This window comes from Kogia breviceps, chromosome 11, assembly GCF_026419965.1.
Source record: "Kogia breviceps isolate mKogBre1 chromosome 11, mKogBre1 haplotype 1, whole genome shotgun sequence".
Classification (NCBI taxonomy): domain Eukaryota; kingdom Metazoa; phylum Chordata; class Mammalia; order Artiodactyla; family Physeteridae; genus Kogia; species Kogia breviceps.
This window is the reverse complement of record NC_081320.1, coordinates 101520789-101535798: the sequence shown is the minus strand read 5'-3', so window position 1 is coordinate 101535798 and position 15010 is coordinate 101520789. Positions and strand designations below refer to the sequence as shown.

The 15010-nt window shown below is 55.2% G+C and overlaps 1 protein-coding gene across 12 annotated transcripts in view; it reads right to left on the bottom strand.

Annotated features, from left to right (window-relative positions):
* EIPR1 (EARP complex and GARP complex interacting protein 1) overlaps positions 1-15010 on the bottom strand; it is a 445878-nt gene that overhangs the window by 409037 nt on the left and 21831 nt on the right. The window contains exon 4 of one of the 12 annotated variants that reach the window (XM_067008233.1): positions 8990-9047. The exons of 10 other annotated variants lie outside the window; for them this stretch is intronic. In XM_067008233.1, coding sequence (XP_066864334.1) covers positions 8990-9014 — 25 coding nt within the window. In that variant the 5' untranslated portion in view covers positions 9015-9047. Of the gene's footprint in view, positions 1-8989; positions 9048-15010 lie in introns of those variants that run through there. One more of the 12 variants, XM_067008234.1, reaches the window with a different exon arrangement.

Below are 15010 nucleotides of genomic sequence, written 5' to 3'. Positions count from 1 at the left end.
ACACCTGTGGAAAGGATGGATGGGCGAGCCGCCCCTCCCCTGCCCTTGGCCACACGTCCCACCGTCCCTAGAGCTGGGCCTGCAGGGCCCTCCAGGACCCACCCCGCCAGCCTCGCACCTCACAAGGTAGCCCGGCTACTTCCCACTCCCGGCACGGCCAGCCTGGCCTCTGCGTTGTCTGCACCTGGACGTGCGGACACTGCCTGTGTCAGGCCCACGGCAGCCCCTGGAGCGGGACTCTCCCAGATCTCTGCACAGTGCACACGTGTGGCACACACACACACACACGCACGCTCTCCCCTCTCCTGCCCCAACCAAAACCACACCCTCCCTCACTTTAACTCGCCCGCCTTCTCCACTAGGGTCTGTACCTGCTTCCCTGGGCAGCGGTCTTCCTCGTGCGTCCGGCCCAGCGCCGCACCCACAGGTCGAGGCCAGGGCCAGTAGGCGGAAACGGCCCAGGACCGTGCCGAGCGGTGGTTATCGTGTCACATAAAGCACTTGAAAGATGGTGAGAGACGCAAAGCCCTTCTTTAAATGCAAAGGGATACAAAATGATGACCCCTTATATTAAAGATGCTATTTTGCCACTAACACGTGGTGGGGAATCAGGTACGGAGGGCTGTGATTTGGAAAGTTAAAAGTTCCGGGGGACCGAAAACACAGTCAAGAGAAAATCTCTTCCCCTACGACGGGGCCGCAGCAATCACCTCCGGCTGAACCTCTTCAGGAACATTTCCTAAAGGTTATTAATTCCGACTCAGGCTTTATCACAGCTCTTGCCATCTGGCCATCCGTACTGAATTTAAGGTGCCCCAGGGTTTGCCAAGGAGGAAGGTGATGGGGGCAGGGGCGAAACAGGACCCAGGGGGGGCGGGAATGGAAAGAGGACAAAATGCAGGCACAGGACGCCTGGGAGGCAGAGCCCACATCCCCGTCCTGCTGTGACCTACCAGGCTGTTGGCCACTGGACCACGTGTGTCTGTTTCTGCCTCAACTAAGCAAGAGGGACGCGGAGAAAGCCCATCCCATCTCCTAGGGCTACAGGCCAGGCCGGAGAGCAGGGGAAGCAGCCACGGCTGCTGAACCTCTCCACACGCGGGGAGGCAGCCCTCGGCTCTCTGATCAGGAGGGAAAACAGGCTTGAACTTCGGCTTCTGCTCGAGCTCCCGAGATTCCGCAGCTCCAGCTTCGACCAGGACAAGGGCCCTGAAACCCGGTGTCCACGCTGAGGAACGAGCTCCCGCTGGGTCTGAGCACCAGTGCCCGCAGCGGCGGGGCGGCAGGGGACGCAGCTCCGGCGACAGCTGCAGTCGCACCCAGCGCCACTACACAGGCACCTGGAGGTCAAGAATTCAATTTTTCTGTAATGAGGATTCACATCGAGGCAAAATGGGATGCCGTCTTATGTGACTAGCACACAGGTCATTACATACCTGAATGCCTTCTCTGTATCAGATTCTGCTAGGCACTGAAGATTTATCATTTATAACCCACCTGCTTTCAAAAGGATCTAGGAAAGACGGCTACTTGCTAAATGCATGATGATATAGATCCAAATAGTATTATAAAAAAGATGTATTTAAAATAGCTTTATCTAAATACAAGGCATACTTCCATTAAGACAAGAGGTTTAAAAACAACCAGCATGAATGCATATTCAGCGGGCAACACGCTTAGAACGCATGTGGGATGCTATCACGAGGGGACGTGGGTGAGCAGCTGGGCCAGGTCCTGCCCACAGCCTCTCTTTTAACCCGTACGACAGACCTGCCGGTTCTTCTCCGTTTGTATCATGGCATTATTAACATTTTACAAACAGCAAAACCAAAGTTCTTAAGTATCAACCGCTTCCCAGACTTCCCTGGCGAGAACACGATTGGATATTATCACGTGGTACAGTTGGTGCGGCCACGTACCCATAGCTGAGGGCACACAGCTGGTGAGGGCACAGTCGGGAATCAGACGGATCTCTGCCAACTCCAAAGCCGTCTGTCCCTGTCTTGCGGCCACCCCAGGGGCACCGCCCGGGCACCCACTGCTGGACAGCGCGGTGGCCTTGGGCCCACTGTGTCCTGCTCTCTGAAAAGGGTCTTAGCTACCTGCTAACACCGCTCAGGGATGGCTCAAAACTCCTGCCGCCTGGCCCTACTGCGAAATATTCTGGTTCCAGGTAAGGCCGAGGACTGAGACCTGCACGGGGAACTCGGGGGACCCGGATGTCCGGCCAGGCTGACAGAGATTGCAGGCCTAACATGAGCGGGACTCTCCTCGCGCCACCACGACGGTGATGAGCAGAGCTCTCCTTCACAGCTGGCTACTGTGAGACCCGCCTCAAGCATCTCTCTCGTCACCACAACGATCCTGACAAGTACGTGTGCTATTCCTCCTTTGCACCTAGCGATTCTAAGCCTCAGAGAACCCAAGAAACCTCCCCAAGGTCACACAGCCTCATGGCGGGCTGGGATCCAAACCCAGGCTCATCTGACGCTACCACCACCACCCGGGCTCCCGCGATGAACAGATAACAACCTCCAAAAGAGCCCTCGGCTGCATCACGGCGACTCTGCCAAGACGTCGACAACAGCCGGAAGAGACTGAAGTGACGCCCGTTTCTTTATACGGGTGACGACAGAGCAGCAGTTTGTGTCCCGCCCACACCCTCCCAATTCAGGGTTGGAATCCTAACCGCCAGTGCAATGGTGTCAGGAGGCGGGGCCTTTGGGAGGTGGTCAGGTCACGAGTGGAGCCTCGTGATGGGCTTCGTGCCCTCGTAAAAGACACCACGGACCCCTTCACCATCTGAGGACACCGTCTATGGATGAGGAAGCCGGTCCTCACCAGACGTGGACTCTATCAGGCCCAAGGCCTGACCGTGGGCCTCCAGCCTCCAGAACTGTGAGAAATAAATGTCTGTTGTTTATGAGCCGCCCAGAGTCTACAGTACTTATACAGCTGCCCCAGTGGGTTAAGACAAGGATTCACCTCTTACCGACTGTCAAAATAATACAACTTGAGGCAGAGACGGGAGGGGAAATGTTTTGCAAAAAAACTAAAACTGAATATAAACCTTAATGGCTAAATCTAGAAAAATATAGCCGTTAATAGGTCAAAAACAAACCAAGAGTCCTCTTTCATATTAGACCAGATCAGCCATTCTAAACCAATTATATAAAAACTTTCAGTTCAATGCAGGCTTCCAGGTGCATAAAAAAATGTATTCTTCCTCCACTGAATGAGTTTTCCCGAGTCCTGTGCCATCCTTTCTCGGCACTTCTTTTGTTTCCTTTCATTCCAAAACAGAACAATCTTTGAGAAATTACCACATCACGAATCTACAGACTCATGACATGACTTGCTGAATGACTTTAGCTCAGAACATTCTGATACACAGAGCGCCTTGCCGCCAGCCCCCAGCGCCACCTGCCAGGCCACTCCAACGAGAATTCCCAGGGCCGTTCAGCAGACGCTGGGCAAAGGGCGCCGTGCCCTGGCTCAGAGGCTCCCTCCGTGGCGCCCAAGGCCAGGGCGGGCCTTCAGAGGGCCCGGTGACAGGGATGGAGCAGCGCCGACGACCGGGGCCCCGGCTAGACGGGAGGCGCGGCTCCTGCTCTTCCCTCAGCAACGCTGCACGCTCCACGGTGAGCCACCCTGCCACCTGGGCACCCGCGGGGCTCCGAGAAGAGCAGCAGGAAGCCTGGTCCACGGGCACCTCCGGGACTGCTCACCACGTGCACTGCAGCTCTACCACCTCTGCGGACCCTCTCACGGCCCAGACACTCCCGGCCCCCTCCTCCTGGGTTTACAGCGAGGCGCGGTCCTCACGGGTGTTAGAACACGTGTCTCCAGGCAGTGGGTCAACTTTGCTATCGGCTCCAGGTAAGAGCCACACCCACGCCATGAGAGATTCGTTGTTACTCTAGGCAGTGGTCAGGTCATGGGCAGCTTGATCACAGGCAACTCTGACTCCGGCTGGACCCCACCCTTCTGATGTCTCGAAAGCTCCTGCAACGTGGTGGGAAGTTAACAGAAACCACACAGAGCGCTTGGTAAGATATTTCTTCTTTGAATTTAATCAGGTGCAGTAGTGGCTATTTGAACATCACAGACTCCAAGCAGAGAGAGGCCACCCTGTCAGCCAGGCCAGCAGCTGTGGTCTTGGCCACGCTACACACAGACATACTATAGTGCTATATATAAACACACACACACACATATACATATGAAAAATGGCTTCTGTGTCTTTAAAAAAGAAAAGTTTGGAAATCCCTGTTCAGGACTAGCTGTGACAGTTTTACTGGCTGGCGTGTGGGACGGAGCCCAGTCTTTCTAACGTCAAGTGACACCTGATTCCCTGGATCTACCCGTCAGGTTCTCCCTGTGTCCTGGGAGGAAAATTTAACCCGAAGGGACTGACGGCTTCCAAAGTCATCCGGATACGACCTAAGGTCTTACTGTCTTGGCCGTGTCTGCAAACTGGCTCTGTGCTAAGGACCCTCCAGCCACTGTTCCAGGGCTGTGACGCGTACTCTGCGTCCTCCGCAGAGCTGGGCACCCCTCAATCTGCTCTACGGGGGGCACACTCGGGGGTCAGGCTGCTCCATCCCATCACTAGCAGTGGAGACGGGGCTAGTGCCCCGGGGGAGAGAGGAGCCCACAAACACACAGCCCCGCCCACGGTGAGAGGGACGCCCCCGCCCCTCGTGCAGGACAGCCTCACACCCGGTGCCAGCCGCTCCCCCTCCCCGGCTGCATCCGGACCTGCCCTCCGGAGTCAGGAGGGGAAGCCCTGCGGGCCACACGAGCCCTCGTCCGCATGTCCCCAGGCACAGGGCCACAGAGCTCTGCCCTGTCCTGAATCCTCTCCCCATGAAGCTACGCGAGCCTCCGCCTTCCCCACAGGGCGCTGCCCGCGGTCCTGCTGCGCGGCTCGGGTTCCACGGGCTCCTCCGACATCTCCGAGACGCAGTGCCACAGGTACAAGGCGCTGACGAAGGTTCTCCTCGCACACGCAGCTCCTTTTCCCGGGACAGAGCCCAAAGACATAGTCGCTGTTTTTCCCCAGTGGGCAAAGCGTACCGCTAGCTTTACCCCACAGCCCACTGCAAACACCACTTGGGCACAGGCTTTCAGTTTCAGAAACGGAAATGTTCCCTCCCTCTCCCCGTCTCTCTCGGTCTCGGTCTCGGTCTCTCTCTCTCTCACAGATCGAGTCCCACTCGGGTGCCGGGGCGTCCAGTGGGAGCACGGGGGGTCCGAGGGGTGGAGGGTACCCCTGCCTGACACCCTGCACCTGCTGGGGAAGCAGGCTGGTGCCGCACTCCCGGATCACGGGGAAAGCTGATTTTAAAGCAGAGAAAAAAATAAAATCCAACACTTCGCAGGATTCGCTTCTTCCTAGAAGGACCTGTCTCCTCTCAAGCCACTCATGAAAATGAACGATTCCAACACGAGTGGTAAACGGTGCCCCGTCATCTACCAGGCTTTAGGGATCAGAAGGCCTCCCTCCTCTTAACTGCAGGCCCTCAGCCTGGCCAGGCCGCCCCGTCCTCCTCCCGGCCCAGCGTTCTGCTCTTTGCCCCTTAGTTCTTCCCGCGCGGCCGTCTTCTCAGCGCGCTGACGGGCCACAGAAAGCGGGTCCCGTGAAGCCTGGGAAACGACGGGCGCCGGAGGCAGGAACGGGGACGACGAGCGGACATCCAGGAGGGCAGGTCTGTGTTGTGGCCGCGTGGTCGCCACCGGGAGAGCTGGTGCCGGCCCCGCAGCCCCGGCTCGTATCCGACCCCCATCCCCGGTCCGGGCAACGCCGCCGCGGGGGCACCGGGTAGGGCCCGTCCTCGCCACCCGACGGTGAGCTCCGCACAGGCCGGGGTCGCCTCCGGACGCGGCGAGGGCCACGCGGCGCACAGGTGGCCGGCACCCGGGGGCCTGGGTGGCCCGACCGGGAGGGGAACGGGCTGGGCCTCCCATGCTGCCCCGCAGACCTGGGGTGGTGACTGGAGACGGCCCAGCTCGGCTGCAGGAAGCGGTCACCGTCACCACCGGCTCACGTCACCACCCCCGGGGTGGGGCCTCCCGCCACCGACACAGCACGTCCGTCACACTTTGGTTGTGCCCACCAAGCCAACCCTGCTGACTGAAAGAAGAGATGAACAAGAGGGCGTGTCGGTCGTGACGGGGAGAACCAGGCCCTCGTCTGGGCGGTGCTGGAAACCACAGCCGGGACCGGCCCAGCGGGAGCCTCACCGGAGCATCGCGGAGGCCGGCCCACACCAGGCCGGGACCTGCTCCCACCTGGAGGCCACAGCACTGCTGCCGCCGACCCCCAGCCCCCAGCTGACGCCTCCGCAGCCCCACACCGGCGACAGTGGGAGCCCCCGCTGTCCCCTGACGTGGCCACCTTGACCCGAGGAGCCTGGGTCACCTGCTGGGTCCCTGCCCCAAGGGACACTGGAAACCTGATTATTTCCATAAGGGGAAATGGGACAGTAACCTAGGAATCTCCCCCAAATACAGGAAGGCCATTCAAAAGATGATGAGCAGCCCCAAATAAGTCAGACGTCCCTGACTTGATTTCTGAGTGTTCTGTCCCCGGCACGAGGGAAACAATGTAAGACAAGTGATGAAAACCACGGCCTCGGGGTCCCAGAAGAGCTTCGTCCTCTGCTGTCCAAGCCCACCATCCCATGACCGGACATGGCTTTCCTTCTGGTTCAGAATGGTGCGATTCAGCCAAGACGGAAACACGAGGCAAGTACGAGACCCAACTAAATAGTTATTGCTTGTTTTTAAATGGGAGATTTTTTTTAATCTTATATAATTACATTGTATTGAATAACGGAGAATGATTCTCATCAAACCCCATCATTCAAAACCGATTTGCAGAAACAGTATCACGGGTTAAAATGAAGACTTTCTGAACTGCCATACTTTTCCGGTTTTTCTAACTCTGTAACTCTGACGTCAGGACATGTCCCCAAGCCCAGAGCGTGAGGGCGGGTGGCACTGGCGGCAAAGTGGTTCAGACGGAGGACCATGCGAGAGAATAAATTTATATCTTTTAACTAAAAGTAAGAAAAACAAATAAAAACATACACATATATGGAAAATAACATATCTGATGTCAGCGTATGTAGAGAAAACCTTAAGATAATCATATTTTTTAAGTGGGGAGGGCAAAGAAGGTTCCTTCTTTCTGCATAGAAGGTTTCTGTACTTCTCTGGAAGTAGACTTGACAAGTTACGGACGTGAAGTGTAGTATCTAGAGTAAAACATCAAGAAAACAATACACAGCAGTAGATTCAAAACATCATAAATAAATCAAGACGGGATTTTACAAAATGTTCAAGTAACCCCCAGGAAGGTAAGAAAATGAAACAGAGCAATGAGAAACAAAGAAACAGAAAACAGATAATAAATGGCCTGCTTCGGCCCTAACACACCAATAAATTAAATGGTGTAAGTACATCAATTAAAAGACAGATCCGCAGAAGGAACAAACCGCACGCTCACACACCTCGACTACACACCGTCTGCAAAACAACTCACCTCCCAAACTACAGGGAGGGGCTTCCCCACGGCCGGTGCCCGCCCAGGACCAGGACAGACACCTCCCATGGGCGTGCAAATGAAATTTATCAGCTCACACCTCCCTCCCTGTCTCATGACACCCATCCTGCTTTTTAGCCGGAGGGGAATTGTGACGGAAATGGTGGAAGCAAACCAGGAGAGGAGCAAAGCATCGATACAGACACATCTTTGGAAAAGTCTGCTCCCTTGAACTGGACTGTGCTGGGAGGTCAGGGAAGCTCTAGAATATTCTGTCTTTAGCACAGCCCCCCTGGGGACCTGGATGGGGTACCCAGCCACCACCCTACGCACACAGGTAATAGCATCCACTGAGGGCAGGTGTCAAGCAGCAGATCACATTCTGTCAGAGAACGGGGACGAGATTAGAAGCACACTGTTAGTTCAGAGGTAGGTCAGAAAACAGAGGTTCAGGGGTCACTGAAGATTGACGATAGCAAATAGGTGTTTGTTATGTTTTCTTCCCTAGAACCTGAAGAACACACACAGTTTCCAAAGAATAGGATATTTAGGATATTGTAGAAATCTTTCCTTCTTAATGTTTTTGTTAGGAAAAGGAAAAATACCAGTAGGTCCTCAAAAATATTTAGGATATTGTAGAAATCTTTCCTTCTTAATGTTTTTGTTAGGAAAAGGAAAAATACCAGTAAGTCCTCAAAGGTTTTTTAAAGTCTTGATAATTTTTAAATAATAAATTAATCTGAACTTTAGAGTAACTTTGTACTATATTACATAGAACACATAAAAAAAATCTGTAGGGTACACCTGCACTTGGGTACGATGCCTCTCCTAAGTATATAAATATTTAAAATTTATTTTTATCTATTAAACTTTGGTACACTACAAAATGTTTTATGATTCTTTCCCCCACAAAGCATCAGATTTCTTTTTCAAATAAATCAGTCTCATTTTCTATACATTGGGGGAAATAATCAGGGGGGAAAGCAGATTTCTCTTGGAAACCTGATTGTGATACAGTTATCTACAAGACGCTGAGCAAATGAATTCCTCTCAACTTTCTTACCTACAAAACTGGTTCTATGACGAAGTCTACACCAGAAGACCGCCAGAAGTATCAGCTGAAATGGCGTGAGAAGTGCTTGGGAAGCTGCCTGGCACTGCACAAGCATCAGGTCACACAGGGAGAGGCTCCTGGCCTTCTGTGCTGTAACTGCTGACAGACCAGGAGAAGCAAAGGATTTTATTCTCCTTGGTCGTGTCTTCTACACTCTCAGATTAGTCTGATTTTCAAAAAGAATCTATGGTTTTCAAAAACACACTAATTACTAATTCTGTATCTTTTAGGTACAGAAAAACTCTTCCCTATTGGATGAATAATCTGGGATCTGAAATTTACATAGAGTTTTACAGAAAACGTGCATAGACTTTGGAAATCCATACCCATCTTATCCTGGTGCCATTCCATCTAGGATCAGGTCCCGTAAAACGGTCAAGGAGTCTGTTATAAATAAGATAATAAAGTAAGATTCTTTATTGATTCTTCTTTCAAAAGCAAATGGAAAACTCATGCAGGGACCCTACATTCTTCAGTGTCATAAGTTTCCTATGAAAGCACCTTGGCGATTCTGACATAGGTCAGTTACCAAAGGCATGAGTTACTGAATGTGGCCGATTCAACACGCTTTCCACAATTCGGGGATCTGGAAATGACTTGTTCTAACATTTGAAAAACAGATTTTTAGAAATTAATGACAGACACTGTTTAGTTTTGTTTTGTGGGTGGTTTGCGACAGATAATCCCAGGAGGCCAAGGACCTGCTTTTGTTCACACCTTGAGCACAGGAGGCAGCTGAGTATCTGAGATCCAGAAACCTGATGCTCTCTACGTTTCACCTCTTTCTTCCAGCCTCAGGACAGGTAGACGCGCCTCCTCCGTCACGCCCAGGGGATGGCACGACGCGGAATTCGCAGAGTTGCAGGGCTGGACAGGAACTGAAGGACCACGAGGTCCAGTCACCCGCCAGACCCGGGACCCCTGTAGCGTGGGTGTGTGCGGTCACCAGTGTCCGCTGGACACCCCCAGGGACAGACACCTGACTTCTTCAGGGGTGTCCGCGTGTCTCTGGCCCGACAGCCGCTGTGACTCCTCGCCCTGCAGCTCCCACCGACTGGCCCGAGAGCAAGAGCCCTGCTCCGGCCCCAAGGCACAGCCACTCCCTCCTCTGAACCCCAAGACGAGTCCCCGGGCCCTCCGGGTGGCACCTCCATGAAAAGAGCTGGGGCCTCTGCGGGGACTTCCGCAGGCCCTCCTGGCCACCACGCACCGGGGACAGAGGCTAAGGTGGCACCGACGTTCAGGCGGCTGGGGCGTGGAACTGAGTTCACAGACGAGAAACCCGCGGTCAGGGCACGTCCCCACTGAGCGGGGAGGCTTCTTTCCAGTTCACCTTCTGGACCCACTTATGGGCCTTTTCAGGAGCCCCCTGAGGATACACTCTGTGAGATTCCAGCCCCGGCATCCCAGGATCCTCCCAAGCCCTAACTTCTGCCATCAGGGCGTGTTCTCCTTTTTCAGTGCCTATCTGTAACTCACTGTTAAACTTGAAGTTTTATCCCCAGATTATAGATGAGGCCCAGATAAGGGGGAGGGAACCACAGGATCTCAGGGAGAAGGGCCATGACAATCGAGTCCCAACACCAAGGCCAGGAACCGGATACGATGAGCACAGCCAGTTTGCACCCCAGGAAGCAGCCCCACGTCCAAGGGGCAGAAAGCGCCCCTCAGAGCACCAAGGGTCCGCGAGTCACAAGCCCTGCCGCACGGCAGACACACAAGTCAACTGACGGACGGAGAGGGAGGTGCCGCACCTGCTGCATCCGACGCCCCACTCAGCCCGCCCCGCCGGGCCCCGCGGGAAGCAGCCTCCGGGACCCCGACTCCCCCCCCGGGCAGACACGGGGGCACAAGGGCAGGCAGGGCACCTCCCGGGGAAGGCCCCACCACCCCGTGACCCCCGTCAGGTCGTCGTCCACCACCTCCTCCTCGTATTCTGGCCGTTGCATCGGGGCTCTCTCCCCTTTACTGACCAATCCCCTTCTGTCTTCTTTTTCTTTTGGGGGGGCTGCACCGTGCAGCATGAGGGATCTTAGTTCCCCAACCAGGGATCGAACCCATGCGCCCTGCAGTGGAAGCGCAGAGTCTTAACTACTGGACCACCAGGGAAGTCCCTACTGACTAATCCCCTTGAAGGCTGGCTCCACACTCCGTCCATCTTCAGATCCTTAACGGCCACAGCCGTGCCTAAAACCAGGGGCCGTAAGAAATGCATGTTGAAGGGACAGAAGGACGAGAAGGGCCTGGGCAGGCGGAGGGCCGGGCGGGATCAGCCAAGCCGCAGCGGGGACTGGGGGCGTGTGGACGTCCCCCCACCTTCCCGGCAGCCCCTCTTCCCTCCCCCTCCCCGGAAGGACTAGCTGAGGATGAACTGACAGCCGACCCCACCAAGGCAGCCACTGACCACAGCTCTGCGCAGGTGGGACCAGGCACACAGATCCGTTCCCAGGTGACCCCTTGCCAGGATGCCTGCCTCCATACTCCAAGGAAAGGCCTGCTAATGGCGACAGGTTGAGCTCTCAGGATGGATGGTGGAAAAGCCCTGGTGCCCGCGGGGTCTCCCTAGTACCTTGGGTCTCATCACCTCCAGCCTCACCTGCCTGCCTTGTCTCACCAGAGCCCAGGGGCCACTGGAAAGATACTGAGTTCTGGGGGCTCTGTTTCTGCTATACACTCACACCCAGCGGCATGTGCCGTCCTTAAAGCCTCCCGTGGAATGAGGGAGGTTTCACTCTGGAACCAAGGATGATTCGCGCACTTGCGTATTCATTTCCGGAAGCAGTACCGCATGTTGATTTTACAATAACGCGCACACTCCCACGCGCGGTTCTGCGCCCTCCCCACAGGTCTCCCGTGCACCCCCTCATCCAGGAGTCACCACGCACGGGGACCTCGCCGCATCCCTTCCCCGACACCCGGTGCAGTGCAGCGTGGTGGAGGGGACAGGCCGGCTCAGGGTGAGATGGACGGTGACGGGCAGAGGTCTGGAGGAAGGACGCTTGCGGCGGAGAGATCAGCATGAAGATCGGCCAGAGAACTGGAAAGGTACAGGCGGACGGGGCGTGAGTGGAGCCCCGGGGCTGGACCGTGCAGTGCGGGGCAGGAGGGCAGGAGGGCAGCTTGGGGCAAGCTCACAGAAGACGTGGGACAGGCGGGATGGCCCTTTACATGGCCGCGATCCCACAATTACACCCCCCCTTCACAGATGCAGACGGTGGCCCCGAGAGGGCCCCTAACTGCTCCAGGACAAGGGGAATAAACAGGAGGGCCGGGACAGGGTCTCAGGGCGCCGACTGAAAGGCGATGCTCTGGGCTGGCTGCGCAGCTCGCGGAAAGCACTGCCAGCTTCTGAGAAGCAAGGGCTGAGAGCCTGCATCTGCGCTTTAGAAAAATTAGTTACAGGAGTCAAATTACAGCCGTCAAGGTGAGAACTGAAGGCCCAAGCTGGGGCCTGGACGGGAAGAGAGAGGAGACAGTGGGCTCCTGGGGGGTGGGGAGGGAGGGCGAGGCCAAGAAGAGGTCATCGTGAGAGTCTGACCTTCACCCTTACCCTGGGGTCTTCGTCAGCAGGCGCCACGGGGCTCCTGGGGCCTTCTCCCACTCCCACCCCCGACACACACACACAGAGTCACAGCAACAGCTTGGGCCGTCTCCGAACTGCGGGCCTGGCGATGGGCCTGAGATGCTGGGCGCTGGAAGGCGCGGCTGCCGTCCGTCTGTCCACCCCTCCTCAGCTCACTCACCAGGAGAGCAGGGTGGATGCGGCAGCCGTATTTCATCACCGCCACCCTGTCAGCCTTTCACTGTTCTAATTTCCCAAGGACCCTGCGCTGGCGTGATCTACAGTCTTCCTGACATTTCACCTTCCTCTGCTGAAAAATTCATCCCGTCCTAACGTGGGACGCTCCCTCCCGAGCGCGGGGCAGCGAGATTGCTTCCGCTGCCGGTAATACCAGCTGCCAGTCACCCGGCCCTTCCTCCACGGGGTCTCGGGATGAGTGAACCTGGCCGCCAATTACATGGAAGTCTTCTAAAAGCCCGAACTCATCACCCCGTGTGCGACTCTCTACCTTTGTTCTCCATCTTGGGGTAACCTTTATTTCTGTTTTTTTTATATTTAAAGAGCCTGTGTTGGTCTTCCTGAAATTTCACCAGCATATCGAGAAGGCTTTTTTCATTTCAGGGTACTTGCACCTTTTTTTAAAGGCTATTTTCACAGGGTTTTATGTCTGGCACGCCACGGGACCACACAGTGACATGAATGACACTGACAGAGAGAAGGAGCAGGGCCTCCCGCGGCCCTCAGTGTCACGGCCCCCTTCTCCGTCCCCTCCCGTCCCTCAGGGGTCTCGTGAAAATGCAGATCTGACCCCAAAGCCCCCCTGGCTGGGGGGCTCGGGTGTGACACTCCGACCTGCCCTTCCAGTGGCTGCTCCCCACACCCAGCACAAGCCTGAAAAAGCTTCCACCCAGGAAATCCTGCCCTTCCCGGTGACCCAGCACACAAGCGTCGTCACCGCCCCAGCCCAGTTGGCCACAGACGCGTACACAGCACCTGCCGCCACGCCTCCCGTCCACGGCCCTCGAGGCCACGCCCTCCCTGGCCACACCCCTCCCAGCCACATCTCAAACAGCCTCAATACGAGCAAGTCGGAGAAAATGACTCCTCACAATAGATGGCAGGCCTTCAAGGTCTCACCTCTCGTCAAAATCACAACGCAAAGCGTGTATGGGGAGGCCTGCTGTCGGGCCTGACGGGGGGATCTACTCCTGAAACACCAGGAACGTGCGGAGAGATGCAGGCTGGTTACTCACCCCTCGGTCTGCGAACCTAATCAGGGTAGAACCCCCTCCCTGAACCTCTCACATAAATCAACGAATCAAAGGATCCACGGCTCTTAGAGGCTGAACTGTGCCCCCCAAAACTCACATGCTGAAGCCCTAACCCCAGCACCTCAGAATGTGACTATATTGGCAGACACGGCCTTGAAAGAAGTGATTAAGGTTAGGTAGCGTCATTATGGTGGGGCCCGGATCTGACAGGACCGGCATCCACGTAAGAAAAGGGGCTTGGGGCACGGCCAGACCCAGAGGGACGATCTCACGGGACCAGGGAGAAGCCAAGGGGAGGGGCCTCGGAGGAGCCAGCCCTCAACTCCTGGATCTCAGACCGCAGCCCAGAGCTGTGACGGATACATTTCTATTGTTCACGCTACGGTCTGTGGCGTTTGTCGCGGAGACCAGAGCAGACGGAGACAGTGGCCAGGGCACAGCACCGTGGGAGGAACCACCTCGAGACGGGGTCCCAGCCTCACAAAGCTGGGGCAGCTGGTGGGCCCTTCCCTGCATCTCCGGGGAGAGCCGGGCAGGGGGAGAGGAAGGGGGCCAAGAGCATGGAGCAGAGCGCCAGGCCGTGGAAGAACGCAGCCAACGACACATCTGGAGCTGAGGGAGGAATCTGGCACAGTGTTTTGTACCGTCTTACTGGAAAAACTAATTCAAATTGGGCTTTGTCTAAGCACCCCCTCGTGGCCTGAAACCTGGAGAAAGGACCATAAACAAAGTGCACTGATAAGTGACAGAGTATTAAGCGGTGAGGAGGTGTCCGGTGGGGAGCCCTGGGGACCATGTCTTATTTAACGTCTTCATTAGTGATGTGGAAGGAGCAGTAAATAGCACATTAATTAAATTTCCAGACGACGCTAAATTTGGAGGTGCTACAGAAAGTCAACGAGGACAGAGAGACGATACAGATGGGACCCAAAGAGGCTAGTCGGGAGTGTAAGAGACAATCCAGGGTTCTGATTCCAGAACAAGAGGCTAATCAAAAACTTGCCCTATATTCTGGAACTCCATCTAATTTCTATCAGATGACTGTATGAGAATAATGCAGGCGGCCCTTGTTGTCTGAACTCTCACTGCCCAAGCCCTCAGTATCCAAAATCAGGAAGCTGACGAATTCAGCAAGGCTCAGATGCTCCCCCAGCAGTCAGAACTCTCCTCACCTGCTACCCAAAACTCAGAAGCCAAAACTGATTCTGGTGATGTGGCACGTGTCACACAACTCAGTGCCTAGAGGAATAACACCAGCAGGTTTGGGACATTGTGACAAGCAACTGAATACTCGGGTCTATAAAATACAATCTACTTCTAAAGAGATAACGGGGGCCTGTGTTAAGATCTGTGACCTCACTGGCCTCTAAACCCCAATATTTGAACATTATTACACACATCACTCAAAAGTGGGGGCCATTATATCTCTATTCTTTATGACAAAAACCAACAGGAAGAAAACATCTTTATAACAAGGAATGTTCGTGAAATCCTTGCCCAGAAACAACATCCTT